The sequence below is a fragment of the Corythoichthys intestinalis genome, chromosome 9 (genome assembly GCF_030265065.1).
Source record: "Corythoichthys intestinalis isolate RoL2023-P3 chromosome 9, ASM3026506v1, whole genome shotgun sequence".
In the NCBI taxonomy this organism is placed as follows: domain Eukaryota; kingdom Metazoa; phylum Chordata; class Actinopteri; order Syngnathiformes; family Syngnathidae; genus Corythoichthys; species Corythoichthys intestinalis.
Genome location: NC_080403.1, coordinates 12,423,053 through 12,438,653, shown reverse-complemented (window position 1 = coordinate 12,438,653; position 15,601 = coordinate 12,423,053). Strand labels below are relative to the sequence as shown.

Sequence of the window (15,601 nt, the reverse complement as noted above, 5' to 3'; positions counted from 1 at the left end):
CCTGAGTTTCGGTTCAGGGAAGTGGGTGGGGACAGACCGAGGAAAGAGAGGAAAAAAACAGCAGGCCAGACGAGTTCACCGCATCAAACGTTGTTATTACACTTTGAGCATCCCGTTGTGGTTTATCGAATCGATGCGTCGGTGACAATTCCACAGTGTGAGTTAGTTTATCGCGGGTAAGAAGGGAGTGGAGTACAATTATTTTTGGGGCAAGAGGCCGACGGGGAAAAGGAACAGCGACTTCCTGGTTCGCGCAGGTACATGACTTTGAATAAATTTGCTGCTACCGAACATTTTACTCCCATTTAAAATGGCGTTAAGTATACTTTGTCAAACAGCTCTCCAATTGAGTTAATGATAAAACATTTTCAGCTGAATCACAGTCACCTTCGGAGGTTTGTAGTCGCCATGTCGGTCACGCCGCGACGTGTCCGTCTGAAGCCGTGGCTGGTCGCCCAGGTGGACAGTGGAAAGTATGCGGGCCTGGAATGGATCGACCGTGACGCCATGCGCTTCAGGATTCCCTGGAAGCACGCCACTCGACACACACCCCAACATGAGGACGAGGACACAATATTCAAGGTAACGATCATATAATCATATCATAACAGTGGTGGTACCAGGATGCCAGGTGTGGGTGGGCATTAGTCTTACTCTCTTAGTCTTAAAAAAAAAAAAAAAAAAAAAAAAAAAAAAAGCTACAATGCTCAAGTAGGTCGAAATCCAGCGTATGGCTACTGTTTTGTTTTCTCCTTGAGATAACTTTTGGTGTGATTTGGTCTAAACAAATACAAGTTGATTTGATTTTATTTGACTTAGAACACATCCATAACTGAACAGTATGGGCATGCAGGTGATAAAGTTTTTTTTTTTAGGTAACTTATTGTTGTTCCTCGGTTTTGTTATTTTTATTAATTATAGTTATTCTTTGTTCCGCAGCCCCTTTGAGCTCAATTTGACTTCCTTAGAATGCTTCAAAATGCACCAAAATCAGCAGGCAGGTCAAGACAGGTGCGATCTTTGATACCATGTAAAGACAAATTCCAAATACACTATGTAGCGCCCCCTAGCAGTCATTCTTTGTCCCGCCGACGCTTTGAGCCCCACTTTGACCCCCTCAGAATGCTTCAAAACTCACCAAACTCAACAGCCAGGTGAACACTGGTGAAAACTTTGATAAAATGTAGTAAAAAAAAAAATCAAAATGTGTGTAGCGCCCCCTAGGAACAAGACCAACATTTATTTATTTATTTATTTATTTTATTTTATTTTTTTAAGGTGAAAGATGTAACAACGCAAAGGTTAAAACTTGGAACACATCAGTACTATATGAATGGGATACCATACGCGGTGCTCAGACTGCCGTTGGTACTACATCCAGTTTTCTTTGAGTGGCCAGAGCGTGTCCGTGGGTGGGCACTGACCATCCATGCCCCGGTAACGCCCCTGTATCATAACAACTAAGATGATAGAGATTCATTTATAATGGGAAAAAAATCCAAATATAAACCAAATTCTGGGTGATGGATAATGTTGTACAGCATTATTTCCTACTGAACCAAACCTTTTATAGTGCAAGTTACTATTTTGGGTAACGGGAAAAAAGTGGATCCAGTTCATGTGCTTTTGTTGTGTCGCAAAATAACATAGAAACAGATTTCATTACGGTTTGTTGAGTGGGTAAAACTGTTGTAGGCCTATTAATTTATCTACAACATAAAGAGGATGCATCAAAATGCAAACTGTGAATATTTGCTTATAACTAAACATTTTAGCAAACAGTTGTTTAAAAAAATGTGTTTTATAAATTTTTAGACTACATTTTCATGCTGGCATCAAAAATGTGCAAATTGACAATAAATCATTTTTTTAAAAGTTTCTTACTAAGCAGAATTACGACATCGCATGAAGGCAGCATTAGTCTGCGAATGTCAAAATATCTTCCGACTGAAGGTCTGATGCATTAACATGCGAATCTTAATCGGATCAGTATTTTTATTTTACTTGAAAACAGTGCATCCGATCATGATTTAATCCGAAAAACGATCGGATTAAGGAAATTTTGTCCGTGTAAACGTAACCATATTTTGGGTCATTAAGACCACAATATTAACCTTTGGTATACAAGTGTGGCCTATACAGTGGTATGAAAAAGTAACTGAACCTTTTGGAATTTCTCACATTTCTGAATAAAATCACCATCAAATGTGATGTGATCTTTGTGAAAATCACACAGATGAAAAAACAATGTCTGATTTAACTTACACCACCCAAACATTTATAGGTTTTCATATTTTAATGAGGCTAATATGCAAACAATGACAGAACGGGGAAAAATAAGTAAGTGAACCATCACATTGAAAATTTTGTGCCCCCCCCTTTCAACCAGACGCTTCCTGACTAATCTTGGCCCATTCTTCTCTACAAAACTGCCTTAGTTCAGTCAGATCCCTGTGATGTCTGGCATGGATCGCTGTCTTTAGGTCATGCCACAACATCTCAATGGGGTTCAAGTCTGGACTTTGACTTGGCCACTCCAGAACGTGTATTTTGTTCTTCTGAAACCATTCTGAAGTTGATTTACTTCTGTGTTTTGGATCATGGTCTTGTTGCAGCATCCATACTCTTTTAGCTTCATCTGTCTGACAGACAGCCTCAGGTTTTCCTGCAAAACATCCTGATAAACTCTTGAATTCATTCTTCCATTAATGATTGCAAGTTGTCTAAGCCCTGAGGCAGCAAAACAGCCCCAAATCACAATGCCCCCTCCACCATGCTTCATGGTGGGGATGAGATGTTGATGTTGGTGAGCTGTTCCATTTTTCCAGCACACATGACGTTGTGTCTCCCAAACAATTCAACTTTGGTTTCATCACTCCACAAAATGTTTTGCCAAAACTTCTGTGGAGTGTCCAAGTGCCTTTTTGCTAACATTAAACGAGAAACAATGTTTCTTTTAGACAGCAGTGGTTTCCTCCGTGGAGTCCTCCCTGTGTTTTATAGTAGGCAGGGCAGCTTTAAACCACTCATCAGTGATTGGACACACTCCTGACTTAATTTTTTTGGTAAAAATAGGTTTCAACTGCTCTTTAAGTCTCCTTAGGCAGATGGTTCAATTACTTTCCCCCTTCTGTCATTGTTTGCATGCTATCCTCATTAAAATATGAAAACCTATCAATGTTTGGGTGGTTTTAGTTAAAAGCAGACACTGTTTTTACATCTGCATGATTATGACAAAGATCAGATCCCATTTCATGGTAATCTTATGTAGAAATGTGAGAAATTCCAAAAGGTTCAGATTCTTTTTCATACCACTGTATGATCCAAAACGTGATGTCCACACTCGTAGATCAGGGGTCCAATCCAGGGCTCTGGCCTTCCTGTGTGGAATTAGCATGTTCTCCCCGTGTTTGCGTGGGTGTTCCTCTTTTCTTCCACATCCCAAAAACATGCATGATAGGCTGATTAAATGAATATTTGTATAATTTCTTTTTGAATAAAATTATAAATTAATATTGTTTTAAATGAATACAATCTCAAAATACACTGTTTCCGGGCCCCAGTAACGCTTTAAAGTTTATTATTCCTTTTCCAAATAGCCTTTGATCACCTGCCACTAACACTGATGTCCAATTCATTTAAACTGGGACGATTAGCTGTGAATGCTAATTTTTCCATGCCATCGACGGCCAGCACCATCAACAGCCTCTTTTGCACTGATCAGTTACAAGAACGTGGTTCTAGTTATAAGATCTAAGTAGTTCATAGTGAACATGAAGATTTTTGTTTCAACACACCACACAAAAACAAGGGAGGGGGCAGCGTGATGCTGACTTCCGCTACAGTGATTGACTTTTTTTTTTTTTTTTTTTAAATCTCCTATGCGACAATGACTTATTATTTATGCTTCAGTGGCAGGGACATATGACTTATGCTCTAACTACAGATGCGAAGACAATAAAATAACAAAGAAGTCACAGTGCGAATGTTTTCCATTTTGTCAATGTTGTGTGTACTAACATTAGCAATGGAGTTTATTCAGAGTCAGGAGGCGCGGACTCCAGCAGCGGGAGGATTGGTCTCGGTTGTCGGCTCTACCAATCACGCCGTACGGCTCCTGTGAGCTCCTGAAACTTCCCCCAAACACCCTGCCTTGGATCAGTACCTGAATGCGTTCTACGCAGTTCTTTTATTGTGGAAACACGAAGTTTTCGCGGTTCTAGCAACTAAACCGTCATATGACCCACTAAGGGTTCCTGCAGTGCAAAAGGGGCTAATGGTAGCCATGGGCTATATGAGTGTCCTTGAAAGGATTCTTACCTGGCCACACAGATGGTTAAGCAGCATTCATGGCCCCCCACTGTGGCACCTCCAAGTGGAAAATGAGGCAGAGGAAATTTATATTTCGTCACCAGCAGCGCTGTTTAACATAAAACATTGCTGATGACCCTTGTGTGAAATTAACATGATTAGTGTCTTAAAATGACATGAATATCATTACTATACTGAATAAAAACACTGCACTTTATTTCTTAAAAAAGGGGTCCACAGTAACCAGCTTCAGGTTAAGTAATAACTCATAATAAATGGACTTGGTGGCTTGTAACATAGTCACTCATTCGATTTGTCAAAACATGCACATTTACAGCAATTGATTTGTATTCAGTAAACTGGTCCAACAACAAAAAAAACCTCTAGTGTGAGTCAGGTGTTGGAAGTCTATAATGTTATTGATGTTCATCAGTCTCAAAATCCTTCAGGATTTGTCCACTTCACATAATATAGCCGTGTGTTTCATGGGATATCGATACTAGCATGTAATGACATGTTCCTCCAGGCGTGGGCTGTGGAGACAGGGAAATTCCAAGAGGGCTCTGACGAACCTGACCCCGCCAAGTGGAAAGCTCAGCTCCGATGTGCCCTCAACAAAAGCCGGGAATTCAACCTCATTTATGATGGCACCAAAGAGGTCCCGATGAATCCCTTGAAGATATATGATGTCTGTGACATCCTGCAACCCCTAAGCAACCCAGGTAAATGAAAGATGAGTACTTGTAGTTATTTATGGAGATTGAAGGCATTGAAAATGTTCTTTTGATGTAACTCACAGTGAAAATGTATTTCAGCAGCTCATTAACAAAATATCTTGTTTTTACCTCCAATTGTTTAAAGTCACATTATGTTAGGTGATAACAGGTTTTTGGAGCTGGGGACTCACACTTGCGTGTGTATGTAACAGAATATACAGTGCCTTGCAAAAGTATTCGGCCCCCTTGAATCTTGCAACCTTTCACCACATTTCAGGCTTCAAACATAAAGATATGAAATTTAATTTTTTTGTCAAGAATCAACAACAAGTGGGACACAATCGTGAAGTGGAACAACATTTATTGGATAATTTAAACTTTTTTAAAAAATAAAAAACTGAAAAGTGGGGCGTGCAATATTATTCGGCCCCTTTATTTTCAGTGCAGCAAACTCACTCCAGAAGTTCAGTGAGGATCTCTGAATGGTCCAATGTTGTCCTAAATGACCGATGATGATAAATAGAATCCACCTGTGTGTAATCAAGTCTCCGTATAAATGCACCTGCTCTGTGATAGTCTCAGGGTTCTGTTTAAAGTGCAGAGAGCATTATGAAAACCAAGGAACACACCAGGCAGGTCCGAAATACTGTTGTGGAGAAGTTTAAAGCCGGATTTGGATACAAAAAGATTTCCCAAGCTTTAAACATCTCAAGGAGCACTGTGCAAGCCATCATATTGAAATGGAAGGAGCATCAGACCACTGCAAATCTACCAAGACCCGGCCGTTCTTCCAAACTTTCTTCTCAAACAAGGAGAAAACTGATCAGAGATGCAGCCAAGAGGCCCATGATCACTCTGGATGAACTGCAGAGACCTACAGCTGAGGTTGGAGAGTCTGTCCATAGGACAACAATCAGTCGTACACTGCACAAATCTGGCCTTTATGGAAGAGTGGCAAGAAGAAAGCCATTTCTCAAAGATATCCATAAAAAGTCTCGTTTAAAGTTTGCCACAAGCCACCTGGGAGACACACCAAACATGTGGAAGAAGGTGCTCTGGTCAGATGAAACCAAAATGGAACTTTTTGGCCACAATGCAAAACGATATGTTTGGCGTAAAAGCAACACAGCTCATCACCCTGAACACACCATCCCCACTGTCAAACATGGTGGTGGCAGCATCATGGTTTGGGCCTGCTTTTCTTCAGCAGGGAAGATGGTTAAAATTGACGGGAAGATGGATGCAGCCAAATACAGGAACATTCTAGAAGAAAACCTGTTGGTATCTGCACAAGACCTGAGACTGGGACGGAGATTTATCTTCCAACAGGACAATGATCCAAAACATAAAGCCAAATCTACATTGGAATGGTTCAAAAATAAACGTATCCAGGTGTTAGAATGGCCAAGTCAAAGTCCAGACCTGAATCCAATCGAGAATCTGTGGAAAGAGCTGAAGACTGCTGTTCACAAACACTCTCCATCCAACCTCACTGAGCTCGAGCTGTTTTGCAAGGAAGAATGGGCAAGAATGTCAGTCTCTCGATGTGCAAAACTGATAGAAACATACCCCAATCGACTTGCAGCTGTAATTGGAGCAAAAGGTGGTGCTACAAAGTATTAACGCAAGGGGGCCGAATAATATTGCACGCCCCACTTTTCAGTTTTTTATTTGTTAAAAAAGTTTAAATTATCCAATAAATTTTGTTCCACTTCACGATTGTGTCCCACTTGTTGTTGATTCTTGACAAAAAATTAAAATTTTATATCTTTATGTTTGAAGCCTGAAATGTGGCGAAAGGTTGCAAGGTTCAAGGGGGCCGAATACTTTTGCAAGGCACTGTATCTACGGCATATAACGTAGTTTAACGTCCCCATTTGTCAATGAAATCACAGCTTCTTCAGATGCTGGTTCTTGGACTCCAGGTGAGGAAGACGGTGCGGAGGAAGATGTTCCAGATACACCAGAATCTCTTCCTCCATACCCATCTAACGGTAAATTCATTGTTACTTGTTGTTTTGTTTAGTCCATAAATAAAGTGGAAAAATAATGACCTTGGTTACATTGAGTTCGATGATCACTGCAGTCTTATATCCCCAACCAGGCACCAGTCCTTCTCCTCTCATCTTGTGGTCTCCTATGGGCTCAGAGTCTTCCATGCCACCATCATCAAGTTGTCCTCAACCTAATAAAGTTTGGCCTAAAGAGGAACCAATTGAAACCTGGCCGAAACAGGAACCTGTTGATGTGGAAATGCAAGCCACGCCCATGGCTGACTTACCCTCTGCCCCGCTTGCTGATCCGTCTATGCAGGGGCCTTCTCTTCCTGACACCTTATTTGCCTCTCCAGAGATGTGGATCAGCTCCCTCCCAAGTATGTGTATGTTGTTTTGACATTGATTTTGAACATCCACATAGACTGTACTACATATCTGTGGCAATAGTCAGCTTGACATGAGGACCGAATGAAAGGTTAGCAAAATTGTTTACATGTGATGGGATCTATTCCCATCTTGTGTTTACATGTGCCACATTTAATTGGAACAGCTGTTTCATAGAAGTGATTAGCACAGATCTATTTCAGCATCACGTGATTTATCCAAGATGGCGGTATCTCGCATCATAATCAAAGTAGTGGCAGCAAATGTTTTACTTTTTTATTGAAGCAACAGTTGGCGACTGGCCCAAAACATGATGATAAATATTAATTACATAACATCGGAGCAGAACCTAATCTGGAACGTAGCGGTTCCTACCTGCTGTCGCAACTCCTTGAGGGCCGCCATCACCTAGCGCTTCAGACTCGGGGACTATAACGGCCATGAAAAGATCTGCAGTTTCCAGTGTAGTCCTTTTGACTTTTAAAAACTTCTACTCCGATGGAAAATGCTCAAAGGCCAAATAAAAGGTGTGCGACAAGACAACAACCAAAAAGACACTACGTTGGACCTTGTCTGCCGCTTCACAGATTGTTATTTAGTTAAATCTGCACGTTAAGTACTGTAATGTTCGGACTATAGGGCGCACCTGACTATAAGTATATTGGTTGTCACAAAAGGTGGTTGTCAACACTTGGTACAACTACCACAAGAAGGCATTGTTGTGCAATATTAATCTCGAAATATCATAATTATGCCCAGGATAAAAAAAAAAAACGACTTTGTTTTTACTGACTTAGATATGAGGCAATTTCTTATTATTTAGGGTAAAATACAAAAAAATTAAGAAATCAAACTTTTCATGAGTTTTTTTTCACAGTATATATAGTATCTAAACAGGTGTTTACATGAAGCATTTCTATGCGGTTTGGGCTTCTAACCAGTAATTGAATTATCAGGTTCCACGTAGACCGGGCTAATGTTTGTTATGTGTTTGTAACCCAGTGACTGACCTGGAGGTGCGGTTCCTGTACAGAGGGAGGGATATGTGTCCCACTGTCACCGTCAGCAACCCTCAGGGCTGCAGGCTCTTCTACGGCGACCTGGGCCCCATGGTCAACCAAGAGGAGCTGTTTGGACCGGTCAGCCTAGAACAGTTACGCTTCCCGACGACGGAGAACATCACTAATGACAAGCAGAGACTCTTCACGAACCGGCTGCTGGACGTGATGGACCGAGGTCTGATCTTAGAGGTCAGTGGCCATGATATCTATGCTGTGCGGCTGTGCCAGTGTAAGGTGTACTGGTCTGGGCCCTGCGCACCAAATGCCTCGACGCCAAACCCCATCGAGCGACAAACAAAGGTCAAACTTTTTTGCCTGGAGTCTTTTCTCAGTGGTAAGTTCTCGTTGATTCCATTATATAAATTTACAAATGGGAAAATGCTGTTTGTTGTGAAGTTTAATTTAAAATTGGAATTCTTTGCATGCTATATAGGTGTGATTGCCCACCAACGCGGACAAACCCCAAACCCTCCACAGTTTGAAATCAGCCTTTGTTTTGGAGAGGAATGGCCTGACGGGAGACCAACAGAGAGGAAACTCATCATGGTGCAGGTGGGAGTTACTCTTTTGACAGAACACTGTAACACAAGTGTGATAATCATATTTGCCAATTCACCTATTTGCAGACTTGATCCTTGATTTGCTTAAAAGTCACTCATTCGCCGTTTTACTGCCAGACCAAAGCCCATTCTAATATAAAAAATACCGCTTTGGGTCCTTATTCATGCAAAGGAACTATGTGCAGGTGAAGAACGAGTTTCATTTCAAGGAAACTAGAGGTTTGCTGCCATCTTGTGACCTCTATCATTAATTATAAACCTTTTGTGTGACATGTCAATTAAGTGTGCAAGTTTGCTCCACAATAAGCCTTTTAACCATTTTACTACCAGGCATAAAAATCTCTCACCTTTCGGCGAAATTCGCCGTTTTGAAGTAAAAAAGGGTGACCTACATGAATTGCGTAGATCCGAGGAGATTTTTGTGTGTGTGTGTGTGTGTGGGGGGGGTCGGGAGATTTTATTGAATTATTATTATTATTATTGTCATCATGTGATTAACTTAGTACGTAAACTGATCAATTCAGAAATCGGTCCTTTAAAACAGTGCCACTTGGACAGTCAGCAAATCCTTCTAGATGCTTCGCTGACGAGAACCAATCATCGCCCCAAACTGCGTTCCATTATTCCAATCGCGCGCACTCTTTACGTGTACATGGAGTACTTGGAGAGCCTTTGGTTGCATTGCAAAGCTGCGAAAACAAAAAGCAGGCCTTATCCACACCGGGACAGACCAGAGCGCAGCATACACACTTGCCTGTATTTGCCAGCAGATTGAATTTGGTGAGTAATGGTTTCAATCGTTTTCATTATTTTGCAATATAATAAAGTTACTGCCATTCGTTGCAGCTTGCGTTGAACACTGCCAGAGCTAGCCAAATCTCCCGTGATAAAATAGCTCCCGTTAAACTGGCGTCAAGCTTGTGTATTTAGCGGTAATATAAACGAAGAAACGCACTGTTGAGTCAAATTAAGCGGCATGCTCTCGGATGGAGGGGGGCGCCTCGCATCGCTCCCGTCGTCCGCCTGAGACGCGTTATTTTCGGCTTGGACTTGAGCTGACGGCCAGTGTCGGCACAACACCGACCCGACGAGTGGTGGGAATGATTCTTGCTTCTTAAAGCTTTTCAGAAATACATTGATCCCTTGTTTTTCGCGGTTAATGTGGACTAGAACCCGCCGCAATAAGTGAAAACCGCGAAGTAGCGCACTGTTCAATGTATTTATTCAGATTTTACATTGGGGAAAAAGGTACATATATATAAGACATGTTTTTTCACTTTTTACCCCCAAAGTATCATTTATAAATGGTTTTTAAGCACTTTAAAATGTAAGAAGTATGATAAGTTTTAAACATGTTACTGCGCCACTGAATTATTTTTAAACAAGAATAAAGTAGTAAGAAAATGCTTGGCTTTATTAAATGCTTCATAGCAACTTAATGCAACTTTTTTTTGACTAAATAATAAAATCACAAATCCATCTCCATAGTTATTGAGAAAGAAATTAAGAAAGCTTTAAAAATAAAAGCCACCTGGGAGTCTGTTTTAAAAAAAAAAAAATTTTTTAATAAGATTTATATTTCATTATATAGATATGCCTTGTAAGGAAATGAGATTGAGGGATAAAATAAAAGAGTTGGATGAAGCTGCTAAAGGCAGTGGATACCTCATCAGCTGGGTGAATAGCACACTTGGTAAGAATAAGTTTGCAAGGATAGTCGGGTATAAAATACAATTATAAACACAATTACAATGTTATTTTTTCTATAAGATTTTATGCCATTGCTTTATCAATTATGAGGTGCTAGAGTTGTTAAGTATGGATAATAATGAAATAATTGTTTTGAGAAAACTGTGCTGTTGGTGGCTCAGTGACCATCTGATGTGGTTTGTTCTCAGATGAACAAGTTGAGGAAGGAAGTTTTGATGCAGAAGTTGAAGGAAGAAAAGAGGCAGACTGACTGAGTTACAGCCAGAAAGTGTTGATGACAGTGTTGATTTCTATTCACTGTTGCCCCCTCCCAATTAAAGTATGTCACAGTTGCAGCCAATTATTATCTAAAGCTATGTTATGTTATGAAGTTATGTTGTTTTAAGGTGTATTAAGTACTTGTTCATGTGCCCCTTTTGATCTACGAGCACCCGCCCCTCTGCACTGTCTCTGCACGGCCCTGCTGAAACACAGTGTGGGTCGATAGAGCTCAATATTTTGTTGGGTTGTACAGTGTACCGGAACATATTTCCTCCACAACCTTCTCACTTTTTTAACCCCTGACCCATTTTCATGCCTGTACTACTGCTTTATGATTCCTAGGACAATGAGGAACCTGGCTGGTTTATGGGATTTTTGGGGCCAATAACATTAATGGGAGAAGAATAATTGTCTTTGACACACAAAAGCAAATTGGGTCTTCGTTTTTCTTGTTAAAATGATTTGTTATTTTCATTTGGCACAGGTGCATTAAATGCCAATTCTGAACTTTTTACTAATATTAGAAGCTTTTTAAAACCAAATACTTTAACAGAAGTGTTACATAAGGCATATTGTACAATTGTGTTTGCCACTATCTGTGAAAGAATTTTGATCCCCCCCCCCCAATCATTTGGTAAAAAATCATATACAGTGGTACCTCGACATTTGATCACTTCGACACACAATCTTTTCTACATCCGACGACATGCTCGAAATACGACGATTTATGAAAGCGCCGTAGTTTCTTGATTTTCCAGCAAGATGTGAGAAAAATCAGCATGTGTTCCAAGAAAGTTAGTGCAGGTGGTGAAAAAGGTAACGCTTCATCATTGAAATGAAGATGAAAATGATAGAAAAATATGAGCTTGGTGTGCGCGTCCGTGATCTGGCTCGACAATACGGCTGTAGATTGTCTACGATCTTGACGGTCCGCCTCCGACCTCCGTTCATCAGTCTTTATAAGTTAAGGTGACAATTATTATTTTGGTAACATCGCCAAAGAAATCTTGCCTGGCACGGCCAGACTGTTCTCCCTGTATTTTTCAAACACTGTGAGAATAGTCTGGGACCCAGCTCCTTAATGGCCTCTCGAGGCGAACGAAATCATCCTTCCAATCAGATTCGATTATTTGCGTGACGTATTCTTAACGAGCAACGTCAATCTTGCGCGTCGGATGTCGTCTCCACAACACAGATGATGAACGGGATAGCCTTGAATATGTTCCAATCCGCGGTAGAATCAGTTTTTAAATGACCAAAAACACATCGGCACAAGTCATTGACAACAGTCTGTCTCACGCTAGCCATGTTGAATAAACTTCTCCATTCTCCGCTCACGCTAGTTTCTTGTCGCTTTACCAACGTCACATCTGCCCCTCGCCGATTGGTCCACTCCGCTGTCTGTTTGCTTTGGCTTGCTCCGCCCTGGGAATTTGATCCGCCGGATGGTCGCCAGACTCAAACGCTGGAACAGCGGTGAGTCTGGAGTTCCAGGCTAAAAGAAATCCCCAGCTCCCACAGGTTTTTAATTATTTATTTCAGAACTTGTGCAACACAACACGCCTACTGTCCGCCACAGTTGACACCAGCAACAAGAGAACATTAAAAGAGATAATCTCGACTGCGCTTTTCTCACTCTTGTCACTTCAGCCACGCGGTGCGTTCAGGTACAGCATGCAAAACATATCTGCCACATTAGAACCTGATTTGTTACATTGTTACAGGAATTATTATTATTATACTGTATTATTTTTACGATTTTTATTTATAATTTATTTGTTTTGCTATGTGTAACTTCCATTTGTAATAGTACCAGCACTATTTATTAAGCATTTAGTGTAGGTTTTCGGGCTGTAGAACGAAATAATGGAATTATAATGTATTCTTATGGGAAAAACCTCGACATACGACCATTTTGACTTACAAACAAGGTCCTGGAACTAATTAACTTTGTATGTAGAGGTACCACTGTAATTGAATTGAGAAGCAATGTAAAGTGACCATAAATACAGTGGGGCAAATAAGTATTTAGTCAACCACTAATTGTGCAAGTTCTCCCACTTGAAAATATTAGAGAGGCCTGTAATTGTCAACATGGGTAAACCTCAACCATGAGAGACAGAATGTGGGGAAAAAAACAGTCAATCAAATAGTTTGATTTTTAAAGAATTTATTTGCAAATCATGGTGGAAAATAAGTATTTGGTCAATACCAAAAGTTCATCTCAATACTTTGTTATGTACCCTTTGTTGGCAATAACGGAGGCCAAACGTTTTCTGTAACTCTTCACAAGCTTTTCACACACTGTTGCTGGTATTTTGGCCCATTCCTCAATGCAGATCTCCTCTAGAGCAGTGATGTTTTGGGGATGTCGTTGGGCAACATGGACTTTCAAGTCCCTCACAGATTTTCTATGGGGTTGAGATCTGGGGACTGGCTAGGCCACTCCAGGACCTTGAAATGCTTCTTACGAAGCCACTCCTATGTTGCCCTGGCTCTGTGTTTGGGATCATTGTCATGCTGAAAGACCCAGCCACGTCTTATCTTCAATGCCCTTGCTGATGGAAGGAGATTTTCACTAAAAATATCATGGCCCCATTCATTCTTTCCTTTACACAGATCAGTCATCCTGGTCCTTTTGCAGAAAAACAGCCCCAAAGCATGATGTTTCCACCCCCATGCTTCACAGTGGGTATGGTGTTCCTCGGATGCAATTCAGTATTCCTTCTCCCCCAAACACGAGAACCTGTGTTTCTACCAAAAAGTTCTATTTTGGTTTCATCTGACCGTAACATTCTCCCAGTCCTCTTCGGGATCATCCAAATGCTCTTTAGCGAACCGCAGACAGGCCTGGATGTGTACTGGCTTCAGCAGGGGGACACGTCTGGCAGTGCAGGATTTGAGTCCCTGGCGGCACATTGTGTTACTGATAGTAGCCTTTGTTACTGTGGTCCCAGTAGGTCATTCACTCGGTCACCCCGTGTGGTTCTGGGATTTTTGCTCACCATTGTTGTTATCATTTTGACGCCACGGGGTGAGATCTTGCATGGAGCCCCAGATCGAGGGAGATTATCAGTGGTCTTGTACATTGGGGAGAACAAGTATTTGATACAAACCCATTGGCAGTCTATCAAATATGTCAAGTATGTCTTCCATTTTCTAATAATTGCTCCCACAGTTGATTTGTTTACACCAAGCGTTTTACCTATTGCAGATTCAGTCTTCCCAGCCTGGTGCAGGTCTACAATTTTGTCTCTGGTGTCCTTCGACAGCTCTTTGGTCTTGGCCATAGTGGAGTTTGGAGTGTGACTGACTGAGATTGTGGACAGGTGTCTTTTATATCGATAATGAGTTAAAACAGCTGCCATTAATACAGGTAACGAGAGGAGCTTCGTTAGACCTCGTTAGACCTCGTTAGAAAAAGTTAGACCTCTTTGACAGCCAGAAATCTTGCTTGTTTGTAGGTGACAAAATACTTATTTTCCCACTTTAATTTGGAAATAAATTCTTTAAAAATCAAACGATCTGATTTTCTGTTTTTTTTTTCTCTCTCCACATTCTGTCTCTGATGGTTGAGGTTTACCCATGTTGACAATTACAGGTCTCTCTAATCTTTTCAAGTAGGAGAACTTGCACAAGTGGTGGTTGACTAAATACTTATTTGCCCCACTGTATAACAATATGATGTGATGACATATTTCTATGATTTTCACAGTCATAACGCCTTAAGTGCATTTGCGATGCTATGCTTGTTTTGATTAACACCCTCCTGTTGCAGATCATTCCAGTGGTCGCCCGCATGATCACAGAGATGTTTTCCGGAGACAACACACGATCCTTCGACAGCAGCAGCGTGCGACTCCAGATCTCCATCCCCGATATCAAAGATAACATAGTGACCCATCTGAAGCAGCTCTACTGTCTTTTGCACACCAACCAAGGCCCCCAAGACGGCTGGGTTTTGCCTCCCGGCGCAGGCTTGAATCTTGTCCAGACCTTGCAAGGCCAGTGAGTGCCTGGCTGACAACGGATGGTGGACCAAAATTGAGGTTTATGACACATTCTGCTTGTAAAGGTGTCCTATTTAAAAGTATCTCTTACTGTAGATGTGTTTTTTTCATTTTTCTTCTCTTTTTTTTTTTTTTTTTCCTTTGGGTGCTCACTACTCTGTACAGTTGGTGTGTGCAAGGGCACGTCATAGATGGGCCAAAGTCCTGCTTGCTGAGAAGGCTGGTTAAGTTTAGTTAATAACTAACAGACATTGCCTTAATGCTAAACAGGTTCCATTTTTCCCCCTCACAGATTAAAAGCACAACATAAAACATGTGATTTTAACATTTTGGAGAATTTTCTATTGTACAGCTCCCAAAAACCTATGCTCTGGTTGGGTTTTGTCATCTACTGAATATTTTAAATTGAGTGTGAGTGTATATACAATGTTTTTAATTTACGTTTTGTATGCAAATAATTCTTTATATGCAGCTTTATGGATATGCAATGTATGTGGAGTGCTAATGGTGTTCTGTGGCGCCTTTTACTTTTATTTTGTGTACAATAAAAATGTCACACAAGCTTTAAATGTCTGGAATACTTCACGGTCT

General features: G+C 40.9%; 1 protein-coding gene across 4 annotated transcripts; it reads left to right on the top strand.

Annotated features, from left to right (window-relative positions):
• On the top strand, positions 1 to 15,601 carry irf6 (interferon regulatory factor 6). 4 transcript variants are annotated; one of them, XM_057846957.1, is made up of 9 exons: positions 1 to 257; positions 373 to 582; positions 4,838 to 5,033; positions 6,923 to 7,021; positions 7,132 to 7,407; positions 8,411 to 8,803; positions 8,903 to 9,021; positions 14,779 to 15,049; positions 15,176 to 15,601. In XM_057846957.1, exons 2-8 carry the CDS (start codon positions 409 to 411, stop codon positions 15,010 to 15,012), a joined length of 1,491 nt encoding a protein of 496 aa, XP_057702940.1. In that variant the 5' UTR covers positions 1 to 257; positions 373 to 408; the 3' UTR covers positions 15,013 to 15,049; positions 15,176 to 15,601. The 4 variants fall into 4 exon arrangements, with proteins under 4 accessions (XP_057702940.1, XP_057702941.1, XP_057702939.1 ...); XM_057846958.1 differs by lacking the exon at positions 15,176 to 15,601 and adding an exon at positions 9,574 to 9,809 and having other exon boundaries at positions 14,779 to 14,922; XM_057846956.1 differs by having other exon boundaries at positions 14,779 to 15,601.